Source organism: Xylocopa sonorina, chromosome 11, assembly GCF_050948175.1.
Source record: "Xylocopa sonorina isolate GNS202 chromosome 11, iyXylSono1_principal, whole genome shotgun sequence".
NCBI lineage: Eukaryota > Metazoa > Arthropoda > Insecta > Hymenoptera > Apidae > Xylocopa > Xylocopa sonorina.
The window spans coordinates 6,595,444-6,620,547 of record NC_135203.1 but is presented as its reverse complement, the minus strand read 5'-3'; the positions used below and the strand labels follow the sequence as shown (position 1 = coordinate 6,620,547).

Genomic DNA, 25,104 nt, shown 5'->3' with positions numbered 1-25,104 from the left:
TCGCTGGGAAACAACAAGGAGAACCCAACGGCACGGTAACCCAAATTAATTTCGACCCCCATTCATTGCTATGCCAACAGCGTCGGGGGCTGATGGACGAAACTATCCGAGCGAAAGCGACGAACACGACGTGCAGTCGCGCTTTAAGCTCCACTTAGACTCTGGCAGCGGACGAAAGAGCAAGGGGAGCGCGTGGGTCTCGTCGAGAACTTGTAAGAACTTTCGCTCGGAGCTTGTCGAAGAAGGCTTCTTCTCTTGCTCTCTCGCGGCGAAATTCGGACGGCTTGGGTCGAGCATCGGCTGCGGGGGCGTTCCCAGAAACAGTAATTTTTCTTCGCAGACCCGTCGACCCGTTCTCCGGGTCGCATTGCTCCGTCTACACACGTCGAGAGGATCTTAAGTGCGGCGACGATGGTCGGCTCGTAAGAGCGGGGGTATGACAAATTGAAACGGCCATCGACGCGAGCGATGTCCAATCATATCGACCACTGGATGCTTCCCTTCGACCGCGCTTTCGAGGACCGCTCCTGTATCCGTGCCTTGGCTTTAAAGGTGGAGAACATTCTGTTCGATATTCTCGTCCGAGAAGTTTAATCTCGAAACGGTGGAGCAAAGCATACATTCATTCGTGCGAGCGATGATTGAATTGCGAGCATGATATCAATTTTATAATAAAAATAGTTTCGGATATTCCACGCGTCGAAATTCGGAATGTTCGTAATTGTCGTAAGAATTTAAATGAATGATAGAAAACGTATATTTGTTGCGGGATAACGATTACTCGTTAGGGATTAATCGGATTTCGATTATAATGGAATTAATTATCGTTTCTGTAATTAACGAAGAATAATATTTGGAAAAGCCGAGGGCGCGCCGAGAGGACACGTTTCGCTCGCCTAGCGCGAAAAAATACAAGCGAAAACGATGCCCCCACTAATTTTACCATTAACAATCTCCGGTTAGTAACGCGTAAGTGGCGAGCGCACTCTAAATAATGAAGCTTGAACAACGTCACGCGTCGTTCACTATTTTCATCCCCCTCCAGCCGGTCGCGTTATTACAACTTCACCCGTCAAGTGACACGTGTAACGAGAAATGGATTGTTGTTTCGCGCGTGGGTGAAAAAAGCTCGATACGAACGAGCGCCACGGGACGAGATTTATTGCAATAACAATTTTCGGTCTGACAAAATCCGCGACCAGGGGTGGGAAACGCGCGCGCGCGCGCGCGTGCGACGGATCCGCGCGTGGGATGTTAATTTAATTAAAACTACGAAACGAAAGAGGGCAACGGGAGAAACGACACGCTTGTCCGGGGTGATTAAAAACATTTTTGATTAATGTTGATCAATGGCCGTAGCTTTCAACCGTGTATCGTCCCAGCTTCCCCTATGGTATTACATTAACGAAATAATTACCAACGCGGTCGTGACGGACAAATATTGTTATAACGGTTGTTTCCCCGCGCTTTCGGCTGTGCCGCTAATTAAATGAAATGCGCGTAAAAGCTGCAATTCTTTCATCGACCGAACGTTTTTAATTCCTTCTCCCCCCATAACTTCGATGGTATATCGTTAAATTCAATCATTTTTCTTCAAGCACACTTAAATTTGCCAATAGTTAACGACTGAGAGATTGAATCGAAGCTGTTGTTATTATTTTCCATCTCCACGCGACTTGTTAATAATCGTCGAATCGATTCGATGGCCCCGCTTTGAAATTTCCATCGCGCACTCCATGCAGGACAGGAATTAAAAATCGCCGGTGGGACACGTCGGTTCCATCGATGGAGCGGATATGAGAAAAGCGACTTGAAACAATTGCTCTTTTGCAAGCTACAAGGGGCCGTTTAAAGCTCGTAAATTCCAATCCATCGGTTCATTACGGATCCCATTTACGATGTCAATCACCAACGGCCATCGTATCGGAAACAGCCGCCCTTTGATCTCGAAAGGAGAAATAAAATTGATATTCAGATCCCTCCCGCCCCTCCGTAACGAGTCGAGCGCGGCTCTTTAAACCGTTTCGATGGTCATCGTGGGTAAATGGCGAAATGGTAAAGTGAGTTACTTACGCGGTGCCGTTATGTCGTCCGATAGAGATCAGCCGATAGATCTGCAGCTCGACCCGCTGGCCAGTGTCAGGCACGAACCTGTACGTACATCTCGAGGGTCCTTCGAGGGACGGCGACTTTATTTGCCCAAAGCCGCGATTCGATTTACTGAACAGCTGTCTGCTGTCCAGCGTTATGTTGCACACTGAAACAGAGGGAAGGGCAGAGTCGGTAAATTGACCGTGAACCATCGAGGAGACTCGAGGAGAAATCCATTAACGTTCCGGTGGATTAAAACCGTGAAGGGAATTATGACCGTGCCATTTTCGATCCGCATCGTTTCGCCCCGCTAATAGACTATTTACTGGCAATGTTATCGACTGTCCGGATAATCCACTGCTGATTATGCGTAATAATGGTCCGAATCAAGTGTTCACCGTGCTGCCTAGTCAAACGTAGACGCGGTTTATCAATTAACCAGTGAAGCGATCGCTCAGTTTCTTAAACTTCCTGTTCGATTGATACTCTCTTCCAAACTAGCCTTAGATTTCCTTGTTTAAATAATTTCAAATAAATGGAACCGTGATACATTTATCCATCCTCTTTTGGTACTCTCGAGTTTCATAAGATGTGACGTATATTTGAATACAGTTTACCGATTCGAGAAACTACCGACCCTTTCGTATTATGTAAAATTATTCCATAATGCGATATTAATCACGAGATAGGAGTTTCTTTCGCGGCGAAACTTCCCCTTTTGATTCTCTTCCGCCGGATAACGGATTATCCGCGGAGCGAAGGATAAAAATACTGTCATTCGGTCCAGCGCTATCAGCCGTCTACATATATAACCATTGTGTCCCCTGGCCAATAAATGATTCGAGCTTCCCCCTAGTCCCGCAACTTTTCGCCCAGTCATCGCTTCTTCCCGCCTAACGCCGGCCATCCCACATAAAGCAAAATTCCAGCGAGCCCCCCTGGCAATCTCCAGATGAAGAACGCCTCTTTCATCCCCTGCCATTTAGAGCCAGGTTTATCGCTTCCCAACTGTAACTTCATCCCAGACACGGGGCTAGCCTCAATGGCTATCCTCTGGAATATTAAATTGTCCGGCTGCACGAGCGGCGATAATTATATCCAGCGTCTCCTTGAAAAAGGTCCGTGGAGAACGGTTCGAATCGATCGTGGAACCGCGCGAGGCGAGTTCGAACCGACGCGAGAGCCGTTTATCCGACGCGTTACCCCGAACGATACGTTTCGCCGTTGGCTACGTGGAATCCGGGTCACGTGGAAGCGCAACACCATCGCGGAGGAAAAATGCCGCGTCGCTTATAACGATTTTCCTTCGCTAACATCGTTCCGTCGACGCCCGCCGAGACAAGACGGACCTCGAAGGCGACTGCCAGTCGCGACACCGACACGCAACCCCCTGCGACTCGCTTCCCTATGCAGTCTGGATCGATTCTCAATTCGTCTACCCTTGGATATCGTGGTAACGCTGTTTCGTACCCGAAAACATCTAAATCCGACTAAAATCTATTATACGCGCGATGTGTACGGTGTATTATTTGACAGAGAGCGAGGCTCGAATTATTGAGCGCAGAGTATAAAGGAAAATTGGAATATCGATGTCATAAAATATATCGTGTCTTTGTCCAATAATTCCTCTGCGAATTAGTCCAAGAATTCGATGTATCGAATACCACTGACAATCCTATTACCTATCCACGTTTCGTGCCTGCCGAAAAAGGAGGAACGTTAACCTTCGAGCCTCCTCGATAACCCTTTACCGTTGAAACTTCGAAAGCATTCCAGGTGGACCGTGAGCGATAAACGATACACGGGCGAAACGTCTCGTATCGTTCGTTTTAACCGTGAAACAGGTTTTTAAATTACCGACGGTCTGTTTAAAAACCGGATCGATCGATGAATCAATTAATCGGAAACTCGTCAGCGAGGCCAACGCAGCTGTCCAATGGCCGCGAGAACGGGACGCGGATTGAAAAAATGGTTCGACGTCGATCGAAGCAGAGCAAGGGTGCATCGATGCTATTAGGGTGCCCCGGTATGATTAAAAGGCGGGAGTATACGTTTTATCCGGGCGCGTAAGAACTGGTCAAAGGGAAAGAAAGGTTTGATAGATGAGACGCGGGGGCAATAATGTCAGACGCAATTAACGTGAGAAGAGAACGAACGGGGTAGATGGATGGAGGGGTGGTAAGAACCACTGACGTAATTAGTTACCGGAAAGAAATGCCTGGGAACACGGTAGTAATTTCGGCGGTGAGATTTATACTTTACCAAACGGGACGAGCGGAGTGGCTCGTTGGCAAACATTCGAAAGAAACCCTGTCCCCTTTTTCAAGTCTACCCCCCCCCCCCCCCGCAGTCTCACTGACGCTCCTTCTCTCCCTGTAACCGTTGCCTCGCTACGACTTTTTAAAATCGCCGCTCATTTCCAATGTTGGACGAGGATTTTTCTTACGCCTCCGAGTGTCTGCGATGCTCCACACGCGAGGCAATATTTATCAAGAGAGAGTTTCGATGAGAAAGTTTGATATTTCCATTGATATTGCCTTGTCGATATTTAGAGATATTTTAGCGAGAACAGCGCGTACCTCGCGGCTGCAAATGTTTCTATTTTTTCCTTTTTTTTTTCAAGTTATCGATCCACGTGCTTCGAGAGGACTTCATTCGACATTTGCTCGAATTTCCATTTGTTCGCGCGGCCGGCTGAAAATGCGAAAGGACCGCAGTCAAGGGGACGGAAAGTGGCTTAATGGAGCAAATCTTGTTTCTAACGACCGTCCGTAGTCAAAGGGACAGCGGTTGCCTTTTCGACGTCATGTAATTACATTCCCCCTTCGCCGGGGTGGAGGTAAATACACGAATCAGACGATTGGGCCAGGTGGCCGTGCGTCGAAGAGTAAACGTACGCGACGGCTGATAGTTGAACCCCTAACGAGTTTCATATCGAAAGGTTCTAATTAGAAGTTGCAGTTTTTTCCCGTCAACGGATTCCGTCGGACTAGTTGTGTTTCGCTGTTCCGTGATTAAAGCTGAGACGCGAAAGAAAAATCTGCTGCCTCCCCGTGGTCGTTGCGCGAATCTAATTAAACAAATAACGCGTGGCTTCGAATAAAATTACAGACTCGATCCGAAGCACGCGAAATATACGATTTTTGTACAAATATAATAATCGAGAGGCGTAAAAAATGTGCTCCACTTGTTATTTGAAACGAAATAAATTAAGATACAAAATTTCTCTTACATACGGGTACCATTGTTTTTTTTACCAAAAAAATTCGTGCTCGTCATAAAAACCACGTAGTTCGCTAATGACCGCGAGACGTAACGAAGGTACTTACTGTTGGCGCAGTATTGCTCCAAGCCGCACTGAACGCATCTGTCCGGCGAGGCGGCGTCGCAGCTGCACCCTCCGGACGGGACGCAGCACGCGCATTCAGTGCTGGACGAATTAAAACTGCACGCGCAGCCCTTCGTCGTTTGCGTCCAAAGGTCCACGTGGCCTGAAACCAGACACGAGGATGGTTAGACACGATAAACGCGATGCACTCGCTCAAACAATTATCTCGGAACTCACGGTTAACGGTTTTCTAACCGTTTCGAATAGGAATCGAATCGACGATTACATTTACTCGACGAAGGCGTCGACGCGATATTTATATTTGCGATCGGGAATTGTTTTCAAACGGGCGTCGTAATTGAACATGAAAATATTTCGACGAAATTGGCCCGTTAACGGCGGCTGCTGCACTTTCGCGGTACACGCATAACGTCGTAAAATCCAATGGATGTGTATTAAAATCGTAGTCGCGCAAATGCACCTGTGGCATTCTGCGTGACGAGCTCGAACCGTATTACATGCTTCGCAATCGTTTCCCGAGGAGTGCTGACCTCGTCCAGAGGCGATGCCAATTCGTCTGGAAAATGCAATTCTCCTGGCAAAGTGACGGGATGCGTCGCGTTTTCCGCATTCTTCTCATCGATTGAAATTGCAGTTCAAACGGTTTTACCCCTTTGTCTCGTCCACGCGATACGTTTTCCACCTAACATTCCGATCGTGGTATTACGTTTTTTTTCTTTTTTTTTTTTTTTTCGTTTTGCGTGGTCACCCACGATCGTCCCGTCCCTGCCCTTTTGCACAGTTTTTAGTTACCTTCGGGCTTGACCGGATTTTCCTTTTTTTCCACGACGAATCGCTCTTACGCTGTCGCGTCCCAGGACACCGATAAATACGATAGAGGAGATAGCAGGAGAACGAACCACCGCGAAAGAATATAAGCCCTGGACGAGCGATGGCTCGTTGTTTTTACTGCACCCTTCGCGTAGCTCGGCTCCGTCAATTAATAAGTAATAAATGATTGAAAACGCGAAGATATCACAGTCGTACTTTACGAATTACAGTGCGATTCTACTTAAACTAAATTAAAATCCGCTACCATCCCCTCGCACGCGATGTCCAACCATAGAGAACAGCCGACGATCGAAAATGGTCAGACTTCGAGAAGCAGAAACGGTTCACACCCATGTGTAACGGAACGATTCGGTGGGTGGTGAAGGGGGCCGGGCAGAAGGGAGATAAAATGGTCCCCGCAAGAAGAAGCAAACGAGGGAAGAAGAGAAGGACGCGCAAACAGAAAATGTAGATCGTTTGCGAAGGGCGGGTTCGGTTTGAGGGGCGTTAGCGTGGACTAGAAGGGATAGAGGATCGGGTTGGATCGGACGCGGTGGAAGAAGACATAAATTCCGTGGCAGTGTAAAAAGGGCGTTAAGAGGAGAAGCCCAGGCACCCCCGATATGTCAATATCCCGAGGAAATACGGGGCGGTACTTGGCCGGAGGGGTAGTAAAAATAAAGCAAACTTTATTGCCGCCAACACCACCACCGCCAGCGCCACCGTCACTGGCGACACCGTCGAAGCACCGCCTCTGGAAATGTATTTCAGAAAAAACGTCCGTGTAGGCGAACGCTTTAGGAGCGTCGAACGCGCGCCAGATCGCTGGTTAGAGGGAGCCGTCGCAGGCACGGATTTCGAGGGATTTCACGGGTAGGATCTAGCAGGGAGCCTGGCGGAGAACGGTGAAATAGGGGCAGGCGGACACTTCCAATTGGATTCTTAATCCATCGATTCGGGCTCGATTACGAGGGTTTTGTTTAACGTCGATACCGAGCGGACCAGAAAAGTCTTGCGGTTCTGCGGGATAAATCGATGGCGGGCAGAGGTGTGATACATCGCAGGGAGGAAGACAGGTGGCGGGTGGACGCGGCAGGAGCAACGGGCGGTGGTATCGAGCGTCAAAAGCGAACGAGTTCGCGATGAGGAGGAGAGAAATCACAGAGGCGCGGGTGGAAATCCCAGCGGAAACAAAAGGCGCAACCAGAGGATCCAGCAGCCAGCCCTAGCGCGCTTCTTCCGTCTGCTAGTTTATTCCCTGGAATCTCTTTTCGCTGGAATTTCCTGCTACGTTCGCCCCCGTATTCTCCCTTTCTTCGTCTTCGCTCGGGACCATTAAGGTCCGTTCGCACTCCCGTGGCGCGACCACGGTAACCCACGTCGCGAGACGCATGAATCACCGAACGAGAAACGCACGACGGCATTGCCACGGGGTTACGAGCCCGCTACACATTTTACGCGGCCATTCGTGTTTTCCTCCCGACTAAACGAGATTTGTTGGCTCTACTTGCCCCGCTGATATCGTGAACCCGTGATTTTCAATTTGCAGCCGCGTTAGTCGCATTTATCGGCGGACTTTTTACTTTGCGAACCGCACTCTCGGATACCACGATCGAGTTCACGCGTTACGCGTTCGAAATCGTGTCAGAATTCGCTCGCACGGCGAGTCATCTTTCGTCGTACGGTATCTCCGGCAACGGTAATTCAAATTCAACGACACTTCTATTCCAAGCTCCTATCCCGCGACCGCCTTTTACACGATGAGACGCGAGAGAACAGCGTTAAGCTCTCGCGGCGAATTAACGACGGCGAGGCTGCGCAAGGGGCCGGGCAGGGCCGACAGCGGCGCGAAAAGATCCACTTAGCGTTCACTTTGGCCAACGTTAAATTCTAATGAACCGGACGCCGGTCAATTTCAGTTAGCCACCTTCCTGTAGATCGTGATATTACGATCCGACGCGGCGGCTGCCGCGTAATGGCGCCCGGATACAGTCGACGACTGCTGCGGTCAGCCCTCCGTAAGTGTCTAATAATTTTCATTTAAACGCGCGCAGGCTGGCTCTTGCGTGCAGCTGCTCGCCCGCCGAGGAAAGCCACGCGCATTAACTCGGTAATAGACGAAACGGTCGATCGTAGCTAAGAGTCGGATAGAACGAGGGCAAGCGCGGCCGCCACGGGGGTTGATTTTCGCCAGGGATCGTTCGTTAACGACGATATTAGACGGGGAACGACCAACTTCCGTCGCGTATCCCGCGCGATCGCATTGTGCGCCTCCGATGAGGAACGCTCGCGCCACGCAACGCGCTCGGATCGGTCAGACGGAAATTTAAAACGCGATAAATTCCCCGGGGGACAATCAGGGGTTGATGTTTCGCGAGATAAATGGCGGTTCGACGAGTTTCGCTCGGCTGGCGATATTTTATACGGCGAACAGAGAGACGGTCACCTCGTTCCTGGAGACTTAAATCGTCGGGTTTCCGGACGGAAGTACATTTCGATCGGGATCCCATGAAATTTGTACAAAATACAGAGCTTGACGAGTAAGCGAAATTTATTGGACCGCCGTTGATACAAGCGCGTCGCGTTGAATTTTTCACGTTCTCCAGTTTCGGCTGGGCGTGAAACATTTTTTTTTTTTTTTCTACCTTTTTTTTCCTCTGTTTTATTCGTCGCGCACCCTACCCGGTATAAACCCGCGCGAGCCCTGTCCACTCCATTGGTTCATCGTTATTAATTTATCAACTTCGATGCCGGAGGAACGCCGGTCGCGTTGTTTACTCGTTTCTGTGATATTGATGATGATTCGATTTGTCACGATCCCATTTCCCTGTTTGCTCCCGCCACCCTTCCTATCCTGCGCCGATGGAGTATCTTCCAGTGGATTTATTTGCTTTTCCTCGTCGAGTTCGGCCAAAATTTTAGTGGTCGAATCGGCGATTATATCGGTCGCGTTCGATAAAATCGTGCCACCTCTTACAAAACGTTACTCCAGCAATCTTGCCTCGTATCACCAGACCAAGATATTACTCCAAATACATTATTAAACAGACATCCGCTCGAAGATGTACGACAGATTGGTTACCCGGAAGAATCTCTTGAAAAAAAGAAAAAACGATTCCCCTGACCCAATTCGAGCGAATACACCCTTCTGCATCGAAACACGTACACTCTACCCTGGCTTTAAGGGCCCACAAAAAAAAGCCACTCCCTTCGAAACCAACACGTCTCCGCGAATACGCGTCTTACGGACCAGTCACGAATTCCCCTGGTCCCAGAGGAACCGTTCCGGTCCCGAGCATATCCATCGTATCCCGATATCTTCGTCCGCTCAACACGGAATTCTCATCTCGCGCAACGCATCGAACTCGCCGCGATCGAATCTATCAACCCACCCTTCGAGCTCTCGTTTTTTTTTTTTCCCGCCCCTCGTTCACGGCCGTTCCCACCGCCGTTGCTCGCAGGCTGCCACCCGCGGCAGCGGGTGTCGATTAGTTCGTGCCGCGGGGGTTCGGTTTTATGACGGTTTCCCGGTCACTGTGCTACTTGGAATTCCATCCGCATCTCCATACATTTGCACTTTAATTGGCTCCGCGCTGGTCCTCGCCCTCCGCCTCTGTTCGCGCTTCCATAAATATGTATAATACCGCGTGCGGGAGGGTGGAACGCGCGTACGCGAGCGTGCACCGCGTCCACGCGCGGCTAAAATCCCAACCCCCTCCTCGTGAAAGTACAGAGGAGCAGAAAGGAGGACGCAATCATTTTCATCGGTCGTCGAACAACGGCGGCACCGAATCGTTGGTAGATCGCGCCGGACGTTGAGTGATAAATGCCCTGCCAAAGTGAATCGGTGCCGCCGCGTATCGCTTTGTTCCGTAATGATCCACCCGGTGGCTGGGCCGAGTGTTGGAATTGTCGGATAGCTGCGAGCGGTGCTCGCCTGCGTATAGGGTTGAACGGTACGATTCGATCGCCGCCACGGTTAATTCTTTCCTCGTTTTCGACGATGACGAGCTCCGGGGGGATTCCGGGGTTGATGGATGTGTTGTTAATTTCCCGGGTCGAGTGGATTCGGGAGGCAACAGCGGTGAGACGGGGCTTGGTTCCCGATGGAAATCGCGGGCTTGCACGGGGTGAGAGGATTGTACGAATGATTCTTGCGGTTCGTTACGAAGAGGGTCGAAGGACGATGAACGATGAAGGTCCAGCTTATGATCCCTTTGTGCGGGAAACGAGAATGAAAACTTGCTTCGTTAAGAGTGTTACTACGATGCGTACGTTCTGGGAACTCGAGGGTATTACTTTTTCCATTAATCATCTCAAATCGATGGAGATTAATACGCAGAAACAGGGGCAGACTTGGACAAGGAATCGAACGGAAAGTTTCTCAGAAGGGTTTCTTCGACGGCGCCCTCTCGTTGATCACTGTCTCGCCGATGGCGTAATAGAATTTCGAGCTCGGACGAAGGCATTGTCGTTCGCTGGAACGAGTTTCGAAGCGTTACCAGCCGGATTTTGGATCACTGCTGGGTCCACTAACGCCACGGAACTCGGACCATCGTCGAAGTATAGCCACGAGGAGACTAATTTTACCGCCAGCCGGACACCTTCGATATAATTTCGCCCCGTCCCATCTGCTCGCCGCCCGATCAAGGAGATTAGTCCACGTGAATCCTGATAGTTACAGTGCGCCGTTACCCAATCTGTTCGAGCATTAACAAGATACCACGGCGAACTCCCTGAAAATTAATTCGCGGCAATTTCCGGTCCGGTTCGCGAGGAAATTTCCAAGCGTTCCGCTTCGTCAGCGCACGCCGTAGGAGAACGTTGGGCCGATCGTTCGAGGGGAATCACAACAAGATTACGTCGTTGCGTTGCAGCCTCGATCAGAGTTGGATTAGCTTCTTATTCGGAGGAACTGCTGTCTTCTTCCGCGATCGATTATTACACTTCGTGCATCGTCGATAAACCAGAGGCTGCTGCAACGATGCGTCGTTACAGATGACACACGAGGGTAGCGCGTTTCTTTCGTCGTTCGAAACGATCGAAACACACGTCGCATCGCCACGCGTGATTAAGAAATGCTGTCGCGTGAATCGAGCAAGACACGCGCGGGATAATTAATCTTGCTAGCCGTCACTCCGTTTCGTCGCGCGTTCCAGCCGAGCATCGTGATTAAAATCGTGTCACCGATCCGTCGATTGGTTGCAGAGGACAAACGAGCTTCCAATATCGAGGCTGCAAGACTTTTGATTAATCGCCCGCGGCGCGAAACGGTCCGCGCGGCTGCCAATTATCGCCATTAGTCGCGAGAAACAACTATTGCCGAGGCGGGGCTGGTCGTACCCTTATAACTGTCCAAGATGACGCGGGCGAGTTATCATAATCGGCTTTGGCTCGATGCCGAACAACCGCGAACCAGGAAATCCGATTTCGTTCCACCCCGCTCGCATTTCACGCAAAACCGTTGTACTCGGTACAGAGGAGCGGTTCGCGTAAAACCAGATTCCACGACTTAACATCAGAATTACCTCGCGCGCGACGCCACAAGTGAGAATTCCACCCTACGCGTTCATCTCGCGACTAATCGCACCGTCTACCCTCTCGAGCAATTAATCGCCGGATTGACTGGCAATTATTGCTCCGATGTTTACCACGGCGATAAACATCGACGCGACGTTAACAGCGATTTCGAGAGGGACGAAACACGCGGCACGAGCCGGCAGAAATTTGTCAATAAAATTAATTTTACATTCTGTCAGCGTCGACGCGGGACCGCGACAATGTAACCGTTAAAATTCACGTGGCGAGGACATTGCAGTTAAACGAAACGTTTTAACGAAGTGTCCAGGGGCACGCGTGAAAGCGCCATCGCCATGAAAAGCCAAATATTTTTTCCAATAATTCGCAATCCGTTCGCTCTTTAAGCGACCGAGCGGAGCGCAAAACGGGCGATGGGCGTGCGAGCACGGAAAAAAAGCAGAAAAAAAAAACAAGAGAAAAAAGGAAAAACCAGCGGCACGCTGCGGCAGGGATCGCGCTGACGCCACGTAGAACAATAATCGAACGGCCACGTATCATGGCGCACGAAGAAAAGCGGTTCGAGTCGTGGACGGCGAAAGATTCGTGGCGCGCAAAAAGTCCGGGTGGGATCGCGCGCGGCGACCGTGAGATCGAGAAATTTCTCTCGTTTATCCGACGGTATTAAACGTCACCGATCGTCCGCCTTCCTGGGGATAGTTATAAATGCGAGCGGGGCTTTGCCCGTGGGACGTGGCTCGTCGATACAAGCAGCGGCCGCCATAAATTCGCTGAGCGAAGGATAAACCGAGCGTTAGCGATTCCCATCGCGAGAATAGACGCGGGACGTGGCCAGAGGATTCCCTCTGTCCATTCTGGCCGCGATACGTCGGGCCATTTGGACTTTTGAAAATGTACATTTTTATGAGGGACCGTCGCGGTGGTATTTGTTGGAATTTCATCCGTGTCGCTGCGGACGGCTGTTACCTGGTCCCATTTCAACGACACGGTACGCGACAATCGGGAATCCTGCAAGTGTTCCACTCCTGCGAATATCAATACGTGAACGTTTCGCGCAACAGTCGTAACAGCGGGACAGCAGGTAGTCAGGCTAAAATATTAAACGACGAGTTTCGAATTGAAGAGCACGGGAGGAACAAAGGGGACATTTTTGTCAACGAAATGGTAATATCTCGCGAGCGTTGTTCGTTCAGAGAAACAACACGGATTCGTCCAATTATGAGACAATTTAGCTCTGCTTTTGTACGACAGAATCGAAGCTATTTTAATTCCTCTTGTTTCGTTGCTTTCTGCGTGAAAATTTCAGGCGTGTTGCTGGGTTACCTGGTTGTTCTCGTCGCCATCTGCTACTCGATAATACTCTGGGCTCGTCCGCATTGATATTGTCCCGTAGACGCGAAGCGTTCTACGTGACGTTTTTCAAATACGCCGCATATGTCGTATCCGCTGTCGCAGCGGAGGCATCGATGCATCGAGGCCTGGTTGAGCCAGCGATAAATATTTGTGAAAATAGCTCCGATAACGGGCTTGCAGTTTAGCTGAACGCGAGAGACGCTGCGATCGGCACTTTCGTAGGCACGGAAGATATCTCGATCGATACCCACGGTGTCGTCGATGAAAACGGCCGGTCGTGGCTTCCTTTCGAGCGAGAATGCGTCTTCTAAGATGCTGATTACATTGTGCTACCTTCCGGAGACGATATTAATAGGTATCCAGGAAAATGTCCGAGTAATTGAAAGAAATCGTTCGACGTAAAAGTGGCCACGACGGATGGCATCAAGGTTCGTCTGAAAAATCTCCTCCCAGCTGATATTAGAGAAAACTAGCTACCGGCAATAAAGATCGGAATTACCTCTTCGGTTCAGTAACCCTCGGAAACACAAACCTGTGATAGCTGATATAAAATGGAACCTATACGTCTACGTGACAGAAAGGATAGCATTCCTTTATGACGCCAGCACGTTCGCGTCGCAGTAAAAACGTGGCTATGTGTCTACCGTAATGACGCGAGAGTAACATCTATTTTCGACTTTTAGTACATATCAAGAGACCGCATCAGGCCGCGTAATGGTCAGAATCAGCCGGGTGTATTTTTACTTTTCACAGCGGCGCAATAGCGGCGGCAGTAAATCGTCCCTTGAAATTTTACCGCGCGACGGAGGAATCGTTCGGTTATTCGTTAGCCCAGCGGATGTTCAAACGCGAAACTCCATCATCTCCGAAAGTTCATCAGCCAAAAACTTTCGGGGCGCTGCACACAAAGCGTGGCACAATCGTTCCCGGGAGGACGTCGAAACCAAACTTGCCCCGTCCTTCCGCGGGCGTGTTCGCGCGTGTAATAACCACGCGGGACGGTCCAAAGTTACCCACCGAGACGCCATTAAGAGCACGGATCCTTCCTTTCCGCTGTGAAGCTGCAGAAGCGGTGCAAAGCTCCGGAAAGTTGCCTCGGACCAGCGCCGTAACGCCTTGCAACGGACGTGGCGAATGTTTTAACCCTTTCAGCGCTAAGACGTTCGACACCGTTAGTTTCTTGCACGCCGCTTCGCTCATCGCAGTTATATTTTCGCAAAAATATACGCACATTTTCCTATGCACTGCGAACAGAACAGTCTTCCACTTTCAACGTGGCAATTTATAATCAATTGAAAATTCAAACTGGAAGAACGACCCTGAAAAGATATCTAAGCCCACGCGTCGATTCTACCGTCCTCGCGGTTGTCTCTAGACTTTATAAACGGTTCAACGTACGTGCTCGCAGCGTGCAGTCAATTTTTCCAAATCCATGTATGGTTTCGTAGCGTTGAAAGGGTTAAAGTATCCCAGCACTCGGACAGAGCCGTCGTTGTCAGGTTTCAACGGCGGTGGAAGAGGAGCTACGTTTAGCGTCGGACTTGAAATATCGCGTTCCTAATGCACTCGGGCAAAAACTAACCGCCCTTTAGCCCCCGGGGGCGGCGAGCAACCAGAGGCCAGGGGAAACGAACCTCGTCGACGCAACAATGGCCGTATATATCAGTCGACGGAACAGCCAGCTCGCCTATGAATCGCTAAGTAAGTAAATCAGCCGGAACGACGCGCGGTTCCGGGGGTGGATCCGGGGAAGATCGACGCGTCGATCGATGGACGCGAGTGGGTCTAAATTTGCGGGGTTAATTGGCGATTCATGGAGGCCCTGGGTAATTTAAAAGAAACGCTTTTATTAATTATCTATCGCTGGATTTAACTGTGCAAACAAATTCGGAGAAGATTGAATCGTTCGTCTTTGTGTGTGTGGGGTTTTTTTTTTTTTTTAGGGGGATGGAACCATCTGGGAGAGTTTAGTATATATTGGCCTCTGCGGTTTGATAGTCGCGAGGGATGAGGAGGCGTGGGAGCTTGATTTAACACGAGGATTTCATTCGGGTATAGTGAATGGCACTAAATTGCTATTCAAAGACATGATACTCTCTGAACTGGGAACTTTCGAACGATTCGAAAGCTTCTGAGTGTTAAATTTCAGAGAAAAGGGGTGACTGGCGAAGACGACGCGATTATAGCGTAGTTTCTCGTTGAATTAAATCCACCCTTGCTGTTTCGCGCGCGTGGCTGTCAGTGGTACTTTTCGAAATTGTTACCTCGAGTTACAATGTTGCCTGCGTTTCAATGATCGCTCGCAATTGCGAAGGAGCAAGTGCGACTCTCGTAACGAGGGAACAACGATTTGATCAAATTCGCTGAGACCTGTTTTCGGAAATTTCCGCCTGGTTTTTGGCGGACATTTTATTCTAAAAGCTCAGCTACTATTTTTAGAAATGTCGTTGACACAACGGGATCAACTTTATTTCGCGCAATGTTACTTCGTTCCGCGCTTTTACTCGGATGCCTGTGAAATCATATCCAACCGTGTAGAAATTGTTGCTGCCCCGGACTCTAATTACTTTCTCGTACAGTTTACATTTTACGCTTCTCGAATCGCGCTGATTAATCATCTCTTAATTATTTAATGCCTTCTCTCGCCTACAGACGCACCGTCGGAACTGCAGCCATTTTTATCACCAGTCCAATTACGCGTCGATACAATACTCGCTGAACAGGCACTCGAAAGCACTCTCCAACTTTTTATCGGAACGTTCCAACAAATTTCTCGGTTCACGAGTTGTATAGCGAACAACTACAATCGATTGCGATCATTTTACCCGCGAGCGAATAAACTTCCGATTGCAGGTGGTTAAAAAAAAAAAAAAATTGCAATCCAAATAGCGGGGTACGAAAAAGAGATTTACGAAAAAAAACACGAACACCACACCGTGCGACGAGTTGAAAATTTTAAGTAACCGTAGGCATCGTATTATCCGCATCCAGTTCCGTGCTCAGGCAGCGACGAACTAATCAATTAAAAAGCAATCGAGGCGCACGAGAATCGCCACCCCCTCGAGCCCGTTTCCGTGCGAGCAAACTGCGTTAAAACGTCACGTCGCTCGTAACAGTATCGCACGTCTGCCGGACCTAGCGCCTAGCGTCCAGCTGGACCGCGGGCGAAACTTTTCTAACGAACGCACCCGGTTTGGAAGTTTGCCGGATCATGTCCGGCCGGGTTGGTCGGTCGCGCGCGCGGAAAGTCCGCCCGTGGAAAATCGGTGGGCACGGTCGACGGGCCAGAGATTTATACGTTCTCGCGGGTCGTGTCGCGCGTCAGAACTCCGTGGTCCAGAATCCTCCGCGCAGCGTAACTAGATCGATAGTCTCGCATTTCGCTCGTTAGAGGCCAACACACATATATAGAGAGAAAGAGAGAGAGAGAGAGAGAGTGAGTGAGAAAGGGGTAAGAGGGATGGAGAAGGAGCCAGGGTCCACGTGTCCTTGTGTCGTTGCGAGATACACGCGCACATGCAGGGGTGCAAAGCGAGCCCTGTGTACGAACTGGGCGAACAGAGACGGAGGAAGGAGTTAGGCATTTTGGGCGACGAAGGGGTTCAGCGAGGGTGGACTGGGGACGAAGGAGAGCTAACACGGTTGGAAGGTGGGACGGGCCGCTGGGATCGGAGCCAACTATTGCCATTATGTGCGGGCCGAACCTGCATTATGTCCGTCGACTACGGTGCATACCAGATATCCTTGAAACGAGCTGTAGCTACAGTTGCTGACGCCTCCAGGAAGACCGTGCCTGTCTGGAGGTCGGCCATATTTGCGCCCAACGAATGCCAATCTTACAGCTGAGGTACGCGGACGGAATTCGAATGGCACCTCGCTTGGACCACGGCTCGCCCGGTCTTTTTCGCTCCGTCGCCTTCTCCAAGGTAAAACTGCTGGAACGGACGCGATATAGAAAGAGGGGGAGCGAGTCGTTGGTCAAAATTAGGTCCCTGCGCGCTTTCGAATCTATGAAGCGGCTCGTCGGGGGTGGCTGCGGACGCGTTCTCCCAGCGTACGTAGCAGGGCGCGTTCGTACGGGCCGTTTTGCACGGGTGAATATTAAATGTGCCGTATAATATCGGCGCTCGTGGAATTCAAATTGGCCTCGTTCCCTTCTTTGGAGCCGTGAGCTGCTCGTGGTTTGCGAGGCAGGTTGAAAGGAACGCACGTACCCTCTTACGACGGGGCCATTAGACGGGGAGGAAGGCGAGTCGGAAACGTCGCGGAGCCGTGCTGCCTGGCGTCGATGAAAATTCGTTGGGCACTAATGCGAACACCGTGGAGGAATAATTCTGGCTCGTAGGCGGCTGGCATTTCGTCGACGAATGAGAAATAGATTCAGGACTCGCGTGATCGTGATGGATGTGGGACCGGCCAGGGTTGGCGGCCCATAAAGGATCCGCCATTTGTAAAGATTAAGGAGACAGACGTTCTCGCGGCTATCTAAAATTGCCACAAAGATCGTACGATTAACGTCGTTCCATGCTCGTTCGATCCACGAGCCGTTTCCACGGCTGCGTTCGAGATTCCTGTTGCGACCAGTTGTCGCGATAACCAAGGTAGACGCTGTTCCTCGTTCCTCTCAGCGGAATCGATTAATGTTACATTAATGGCGTCAGAAAACCACCGTCACGCCTCGATATCCATCATACGGAAACTTATTCCAATCGAAACGATTACCATAAATCCTCTTTCCTTACCCGGGAGGGGAAGTGAGGTGATTTCTTTCCGAAAATAAATTATCGACTCAAGACTCAATAAGCTCGACGATTTTCATAGGGTTGCCGTTCGAGGGTCGCAGTGGAGGGGGGCAATAAGTCAAGTACGGACTTCCGACCGGAAGCCGGATGCCCGAGATTTCAAAGTTGACGGCAATTGCTGGCCAACGACGCGACGGTCCCCTTCTTCTTCCTTTCCCTCTTCCTTTCCTTCTTCATATTCTTCTTATTCTTCTTCTTCTTCTTCTTCCTCTTCCTCTGCCTCCTCCTCTTCTTGCCCTCTGTAGACGCTGCCCTTAAATATGCTTCGAATTTCGAGCGGCTGCTCGTGGAATCCTCGTTGCACTCCCTGGCGAGGAATTCGATTTTAATGATTCGACGATATCGCCGGTTTCTTTCGAAGATCGAAGTCGATCGACGGCACCAGCTTGGAAACGGAGAGGGAACCAAAGCGGCGGCATTCTTGCCTGTTCTCTTGGAAATAGTTCCCGGGTGCTCTCGCGTGGAAACTTACCACCGAGCTTCCTTAATAACGCGGCTTCCGCGGGTTTCCGGCCATTCCAGACTCCGGCAGCCCCTCGCTCGTCGATCCGGGCTTACTTTTTCTTTTTTTTTTTAATAACGCTCGGACGGTTCCACGTTTTCGCTTAGCCGATCTCGTTGTGCGATTCTGTACAGCCACGGGTGAAATCTGTCTCGTAATTTTGCGGGAACGAAATCAGCCTTGCGATGATACCATCGACGAAAATGGAGCCGATCGAATCGAAACGGGGCTACTCGTTTACGGGGCGTGGAACGTACAACAGGTATCTTTTGAAAAATTCACGAGGCAGTGATTACGCGTTACATCAGCCTGATGGAAATTGAAAGAACAGCAGGCTGAATGTCAACCTGTTGTTTCGCGCGAAACACTGACGTCCCGTTTTCCATATTCAGCCGATATCCCAGACAGCGGAACGCGCCTGTCAGTCTCGCAGGGATTCATCCAGCCGTATCGCAGCCCGCATATCCGTGCAATTAACATGTTATTACGTTATCGAAGATAAGCTATCGGTTTTGAAAAGAGTCGCGCGTAATCGACCACCGAGCCGGATAGTTATCGCGGGATAATTATTAAATTACAGTCGAATAGTACGATTAACCGTTTCGCCAGCGTCGTTTGTTTCGCGCACGATTCCCGGTCCTTTCTCTGCGCGTGTATACCGGGCGTTCGCGTAAAATCGCCCCGTCGAACGGACGCGTCGATGAATCCGCGGGGCGCGCGCGATCGATAAAATACGAAAGTAGACGCGGAAGTGGCTTTTGTGCCGCGACCGCAAATCAATTCTAGCGAAACAGAGGCGCGGAAAATATCGTGGACGCGTTCGAGGCGCCTGGCAGAGGCAGTGGAAAACGATTACGCTAGCGGCGAGTGTACGAATTTAAGCCGATTATCGGCAGCTGCAGGAGAGAAAATGGCGCAGTGTCGTTTCGTCTGCGCGTCGTTGTGTCGAAATATCGGGTAATAATGAGCTTCCGCGTCCGGTGATTGCCGCGTAACAGGAACCCGATACGCTGTTTTTGGCTGGAAAATCGGGTCCGGCCTCCCGGCTCGTTTAAAGTGCATCAATTATTCATTGACCGCTACGCGGCCCGTATTTGTAAATCTGTTTTCGAGCGAAATAATGGGACGAATAATATCCAGCCCAGCACGGCGTTATATTACAGCCATTTGGGCATCCTTCATACGTGTCGCTCGGTGTTGCTTTTAATTAAAAATTTCTAAAATCACAATTCGATGCTGCTTTAAAAATCCATGAAAATCCTCTCGTTGGGATTATCGAAACGTGCGATTCATTCGATGTCCACAAAGTTTTCGATGGAAGATTTAAAGGGACGATCTCTATGAGTTTAAACATTTCCTAAACAATTTTTTAGCGAAATTAGAGACTGTGGAATTTTGTTGTTGTATCTCCAGATTATTTCCGTTCTTTACGCGTGTAATTGCAATCAAAGGTGCAATCAAAATGGCACCCCTCGAGTGGGCGAAACGCTTCCCTCCCAGAGGGTTGTATCCTTGTAAAATTCAACAATCTCGCGTAGAATATCCGTTGAAAAGCCACTTTTCGTTAACGCTGCGTATCGCCTCGATGAAATATTCAGGGAAATACTCGACTGACGAGTGGAACTCCCGGATATACTACTGCACGGTCGTGGAAGCTGTGCGTTAATGCTCGAAATGTGCCATTAATTAAAATATTAAACACGCCAATTAAAAAGCCGAAAAAAAGTTGCGCTATAAAGAGAGGAGGACGGTGCCCCTTTGTGAATTATCTTCCAAAAATTACCGTTGAGTCGCTGGAATGCGATTACGGGCTTTAATAACGACGAAATATTTTAATACTCCCCCTGGAACGGCGCGTTTCATTTAGCGAATTAAAGTCGAAAGCTACTTGAGCAATCATCCGCGTCAAAGAGCTGTTCTCTAGCGATAACAACGAGGCGTAGCATTTCGCGTTCCTGTGGACATTTCAGACTTCTTTAAAAGCACCAATCATTTTCCTGAACGAAGATCGAAGCTTGGATTATTAAAAAAGAGCCGCTCGAAATTAGTTAGTTGAACCAACGCTCGCGAGAGACGCGTCTCGTCTCTGCGAGCGGCGAGCGGCAAAAATGCCGGGCTTCGAGCGCGCTGGATGCATTCCTGAGAAATTGTTTTGACGAGCAAACGTTCGCCCCGCGAATACCACGGATAGCCGAGCCGTCGTGAGAATAAATAACCGACGGAGAGCGGCGCGAGGGGTGGCGGTGGCGTTCTTTGGAAAAACGTGACGACTTCGCGGGACGTCGTAAATAAACAGGGAGGGAAGTTTGGTCGCAGCCGCGCCCGGTTACAGGAACACCCGCGCGGACTTCGAGGAGCGTTCAAACAGGGCCGTGCGATTCAAGTTCGGCGGCAGGTCGACGTATCAGAAAACTTGTTCGTTAGTTCGCCAACCCTTGCCATCCCAGCCCCCTGCCGCGCGCCGTTCCTTCTTTCACCCCCCGACCACGCTTCGCTCGCATGAATTATTAAAAGGCTGTTCGCTCGTAACGATCCACTTGCCAGGCTCGAAACGTTGCTCGGAGGTTACTGTATTTTTCGACAGGGCTACGTGAGACGAGAATTGATTCATACAGTTCGGGCCAAATGACCAGCGAATTTACGATTCCTCGAGGATTCCATCCTGAGAATTAATGCGGCCCCCGCGCGCACCGATGAACTTCTCGCCCGACGGACGCGAATGATAAGCGACTTTGTAGCGAGACCAGGGCTGGCGATCGATTCGATTTAGATGAGACGTGCGTTTCAGCGAATTACATTCGGTTATACTGTGGTCACACAGTCGGACAGTTTCGATGTTATACATGTTATAATCTATTGCTACGGTTTCGCTATAATTGTTATATCTATCTGATCATTATTGCCCATGTTTGTTACTCTTCGTTCGTTTGTACAATTAAATGTTTTCGCTTGAAATTTAGACGATCGAACAACTGTCAGCTGACGTGTAACATTGTTCCACTAAAATTTGAGTAGGAAATAAATTGATAGAGGAAGATTAGGAAAAGCGAGAGTCGAAAGTCACGTTTGTCTAGTTGAGAAAACTGTACCACGTTTAATTACATGGTGCTACAGTTTTATAAATCGCTTCGAATTCAGAGGTTTGAAAAGGGATGTTAACGAACCTCGTGCTCGACGCGGGAGCTGGGCAAATAAATTGAGAGGACCACGACACCGGCCATAAAAGCGTTTTGAGTAGCACTTTGCACCGTTGGTTCGGCCATCGTGGCACGGGCCAGTCCGCCCTGCGTCCCTTTGACATAAATTTTTCGAAGGTGCCGTGTTTTTCACCCGCGCCCAAACGACGCGGCGCGGTTTTTATTTGCGGTGCGTGGCCGCGGGACAGACAAACGATTTCCACGAGAGCGAGTCGAACGCTCGCTCGTCTTGAGGTGATATATTCGACGGCGTTGTTGGTCGCCTCGATGGGTCATAAAGCTGACAAATCGTTTCCACTTACAGTTACTTAACTTCCTATGCATGGGGGGTAAAAGACCTCGGCCCGTGCTGTCCGTTGCTTTCGAGCCACCTTATCCGTCAGCTCGATTTATACGCCTCGGATCACGATCGAACAGAAATTCGCAGTTTCTTTCCAATATCCAACGACGAATAAAATTGATGATTTCGATTGTTCAAGCGAATCTACTTTCGCCATTGTGTCTTGAGACGTTGTGTATCCTCGAACAGAAAGGTGTGGCAGATTTATTTCGTAGAACGATGGAAATTATTTATTTCGCAGCTTCGCGAGGATTTCACTGTATCACGTTTCATTCGATGTAATTTCACAGGATATCTCGTTCTTCGTGGATTCGCAGGGTCTCATCAAATTGTCCGACGATGCGTCTTGTTTATAGCAGTCGATGAAACAGAACTCGGCTGGTATCTTGTCGAATAACAGTAAATACAGGCGTAAATCCGCACGAGGATTTACACGTAACTTATGATACCGACAACGGTCCTTCTCCGGGAGCTCTGTCACGCGAGCGCGCTCGAAATCCCGTGTAAAAACGCGAAAGAATTCTTTATTTCTCCATAGGATTGTCGCGGTTTCACTTCGCCGGGCGAACATTGTTGCTCGTTTTTTTTTGGTACCTCGTTTCTTCCAGCTGCGCTGGAAAAGGCTGTATTTACGTATTGCGTTTCGCCTCCATTCTTTCCCGCGAGCCTGTGCAACAGGGTAGAAAAAGTAGACGACTATTCCGCGAATTACAATGGACAATTCCGCGGCAGTAGATTTGCTTTTCTCTCCGGCAGAAATATTAATCTTGCCGCACAACAATTGTTGAAGAACAATTCGAGCGGCTCTGATAATGTTAAAATATCATGGAAGTTAACGAGCTTTTCGAATTGCACGTTCGCGAACACGTATATTTCCACCCCGATACAATGGTAGCTTCAGAAACGAGCTTTCACGCGACTTGACGCAAGGATAACTATATCACGCTGTTCTATATAATAACGAGCAAGTATTTCTTTCTAAAATTTAACATTTTAACGCTGGTTTTCTAGCTAATTAACGCGTGTAACGGAAGCGTACAGGCGAGATGCAATTTCCCATTTGACTCTCTCATAATGGAGAACGTTTTCCAGTGTTCGTCCGCGGGTAGAATCGCCACTCGATAATGCCTTCTGTAATCCCGAAAATGCCGTGGCCCTTTTCAAATTCAAATGCTGAATTGATTTAAAACCACCAGGGAACCTTGATCATCCGCGGCGCACCGTACATCCCGCAAATCCCGCCAACCCTCATATTTCACCAAAGTTCGCCACCCCCGCGCCGCTAGCCAGAATCCCCCGACTTTTCCGCGCGAGCAATCAAATCTTCTAAACATAAATCTCGTATCCCGCCCTACCCACGTTCCAGCTTATTACGCGTGGCTTCGATTATACCTCGAAACGTTTCCGTTGCGGCCGCGCGACGTCTCCGTTCGTTTTTCATCGGTCACGGCGGCAGTTCTCGTTCCAACGGGGGTTGGCAGCGACGCGGAAAGTGGCGGATCGGCTTGAATTTTCCACGAACGAGCCCTGACGGCTGCGGAGGAACGCTGAACGCGGCGCGTGCTGATGGCCCCCTTAATAATCCTAGTATCACTTCTCATTATCTCAGCCAGAGGGCAGGAACAGAACCCATTACGTCTCCGTTCAACGAGCTTATATCCTCTCTCGTTCTCTCTGTCTTTCTCTGTCCCTCTTCCTATCGTCCCTCGACATTCGCTATTCGTACCACACACACACTCTCTCTCTCTTTCTCTGTCTCTCTCTCTGTTTCATTCCAGGCAGTCGCAATATCTGCACCGTAACGCGAATGGCAACGCAATACCGCGGCTTATGCGGGAACGATGCAAACGTTCGCGAAACGACGCTGCTGCCTAAACACCCGACGAGATCATTCGCGTGCTGATTATTCCAATGAAACTGGAGAAACGGAGAAAGGAACCAGCAGGCTACGCGCGTCACTCGCGAGGAGACGTTTCGTTCAAGCTGCGGTTCTACTGGATCGAAAGGACGAAAGGGTGAAACGAGCCTGGACAAGGAGGACCATGAAATTTGCCGCGTTTTTGCGCGCGTTCATCCTCGATGAATTTTTGCATAACAGCCGCTGTATCTACGCCCCGACCTCCGCCCATCGCCAAGCGATTTTAACAGCGGGCACGGCATTCGAACAATTTCCACTCGTTGGACGAGCCGGGCGTTTTTCCAACCCTCGACTCTCGAACGGAGAGCGCGCGGCGTTGGATAATGGAAACGCGGAGCGAGATTGCCAATCAAAATTCTCACGACCACTCTCGCTTCCGGCGGTTTTTAGCGTGTCGCCTTTTACCGGGTCGGTAGTTAAGTTTTCAGCGAGCAGTTACGGCTACGGGATCATTCTTAACTAGCACAATGGCCGTTATTATTCACCGCGTAAAACTGGCTAAAACGTCCCATAAATCGTTTAAGTTAAAGGGTGCACAGCGAAATCGTATCCGTCGACGAGCCTCTCAGTCGATCAAAGAAAATCTCCGATTTAATTCATCCGCTGAAACACGTCTCGAATCTCTCACGAAACCAGCACCGTTCAATTTCTCGTGCAAACGGTAACGTTCCCTTAAATTCGAGCGAGAAGAATATAGTTTAACAGCCGCGATGCTCGTAGCACGCGACCAACCAGTTCGATTCGAAATTCACGATCGGCAAATTATCCGCGCGGCCCCATAAATTTCGCCGCCTCGAATGATATATCGACGGCGCAAGCATATTCCTCGACGAACTTCTCCTCTCGCGGCTCCCTCCGCCCTCAACGGGTCGAGACTTTCGCGAGCGTGCTCGATCGCGTGAACACCAGAATCATCAGTTTATCGCGAAGCGTCGCGAGCAAATCGAACAGCTTGTTCGTCACTGGTCAGTCTTCGTCCGTTAAACAGCGCGTGGCGACCGGATAATCCGATCGTCCAGCCGCCGGATACGGATTCCCGCGGAACACAGCGTCTGAACAAGAGGGAAGCCCTTACCGAGCGACAAGCTGCTTTAATTGTCCCGCGGCGCGGGGCAAGATCGTTATTTCCGTGTCGCGTGCACGCGCGGGGAAACCAGCGACACGGGTAATCCACGGGAACCGTGTATCGCGGGGATTAGGCTGC

The 25,104-nt window shown here is 49.9% G+C and overlaps 1 protein-coding gene across 1 annotated transcript in view; it reads right to left on the bottom strand.

Annotated features, from left to right (window-relative positions):
- LOC143428794 (uncharacterized) overlaps nt 1-25,104 on the bottom strand; it is a 174,718-nt gene that overhangs the window by 126,510 nt on the left and 23,104 nt on the right. The window contains exons 2-3 of the mRNA XM_076903927.1: nt 5,421-5,582; nt 2,074-2,257 (exon numbers count right to left, since the gene is read on the bottom strand). Coding sequence (XP_076760042.1) covers nt 2,074-2,257; nt 5,421-5,582 — 346 coding nt within the window. The remainder of the gene's footprint in view (nt 1-2,073; nt 2,258-5,420; nt 5,583-25,104) is intronic.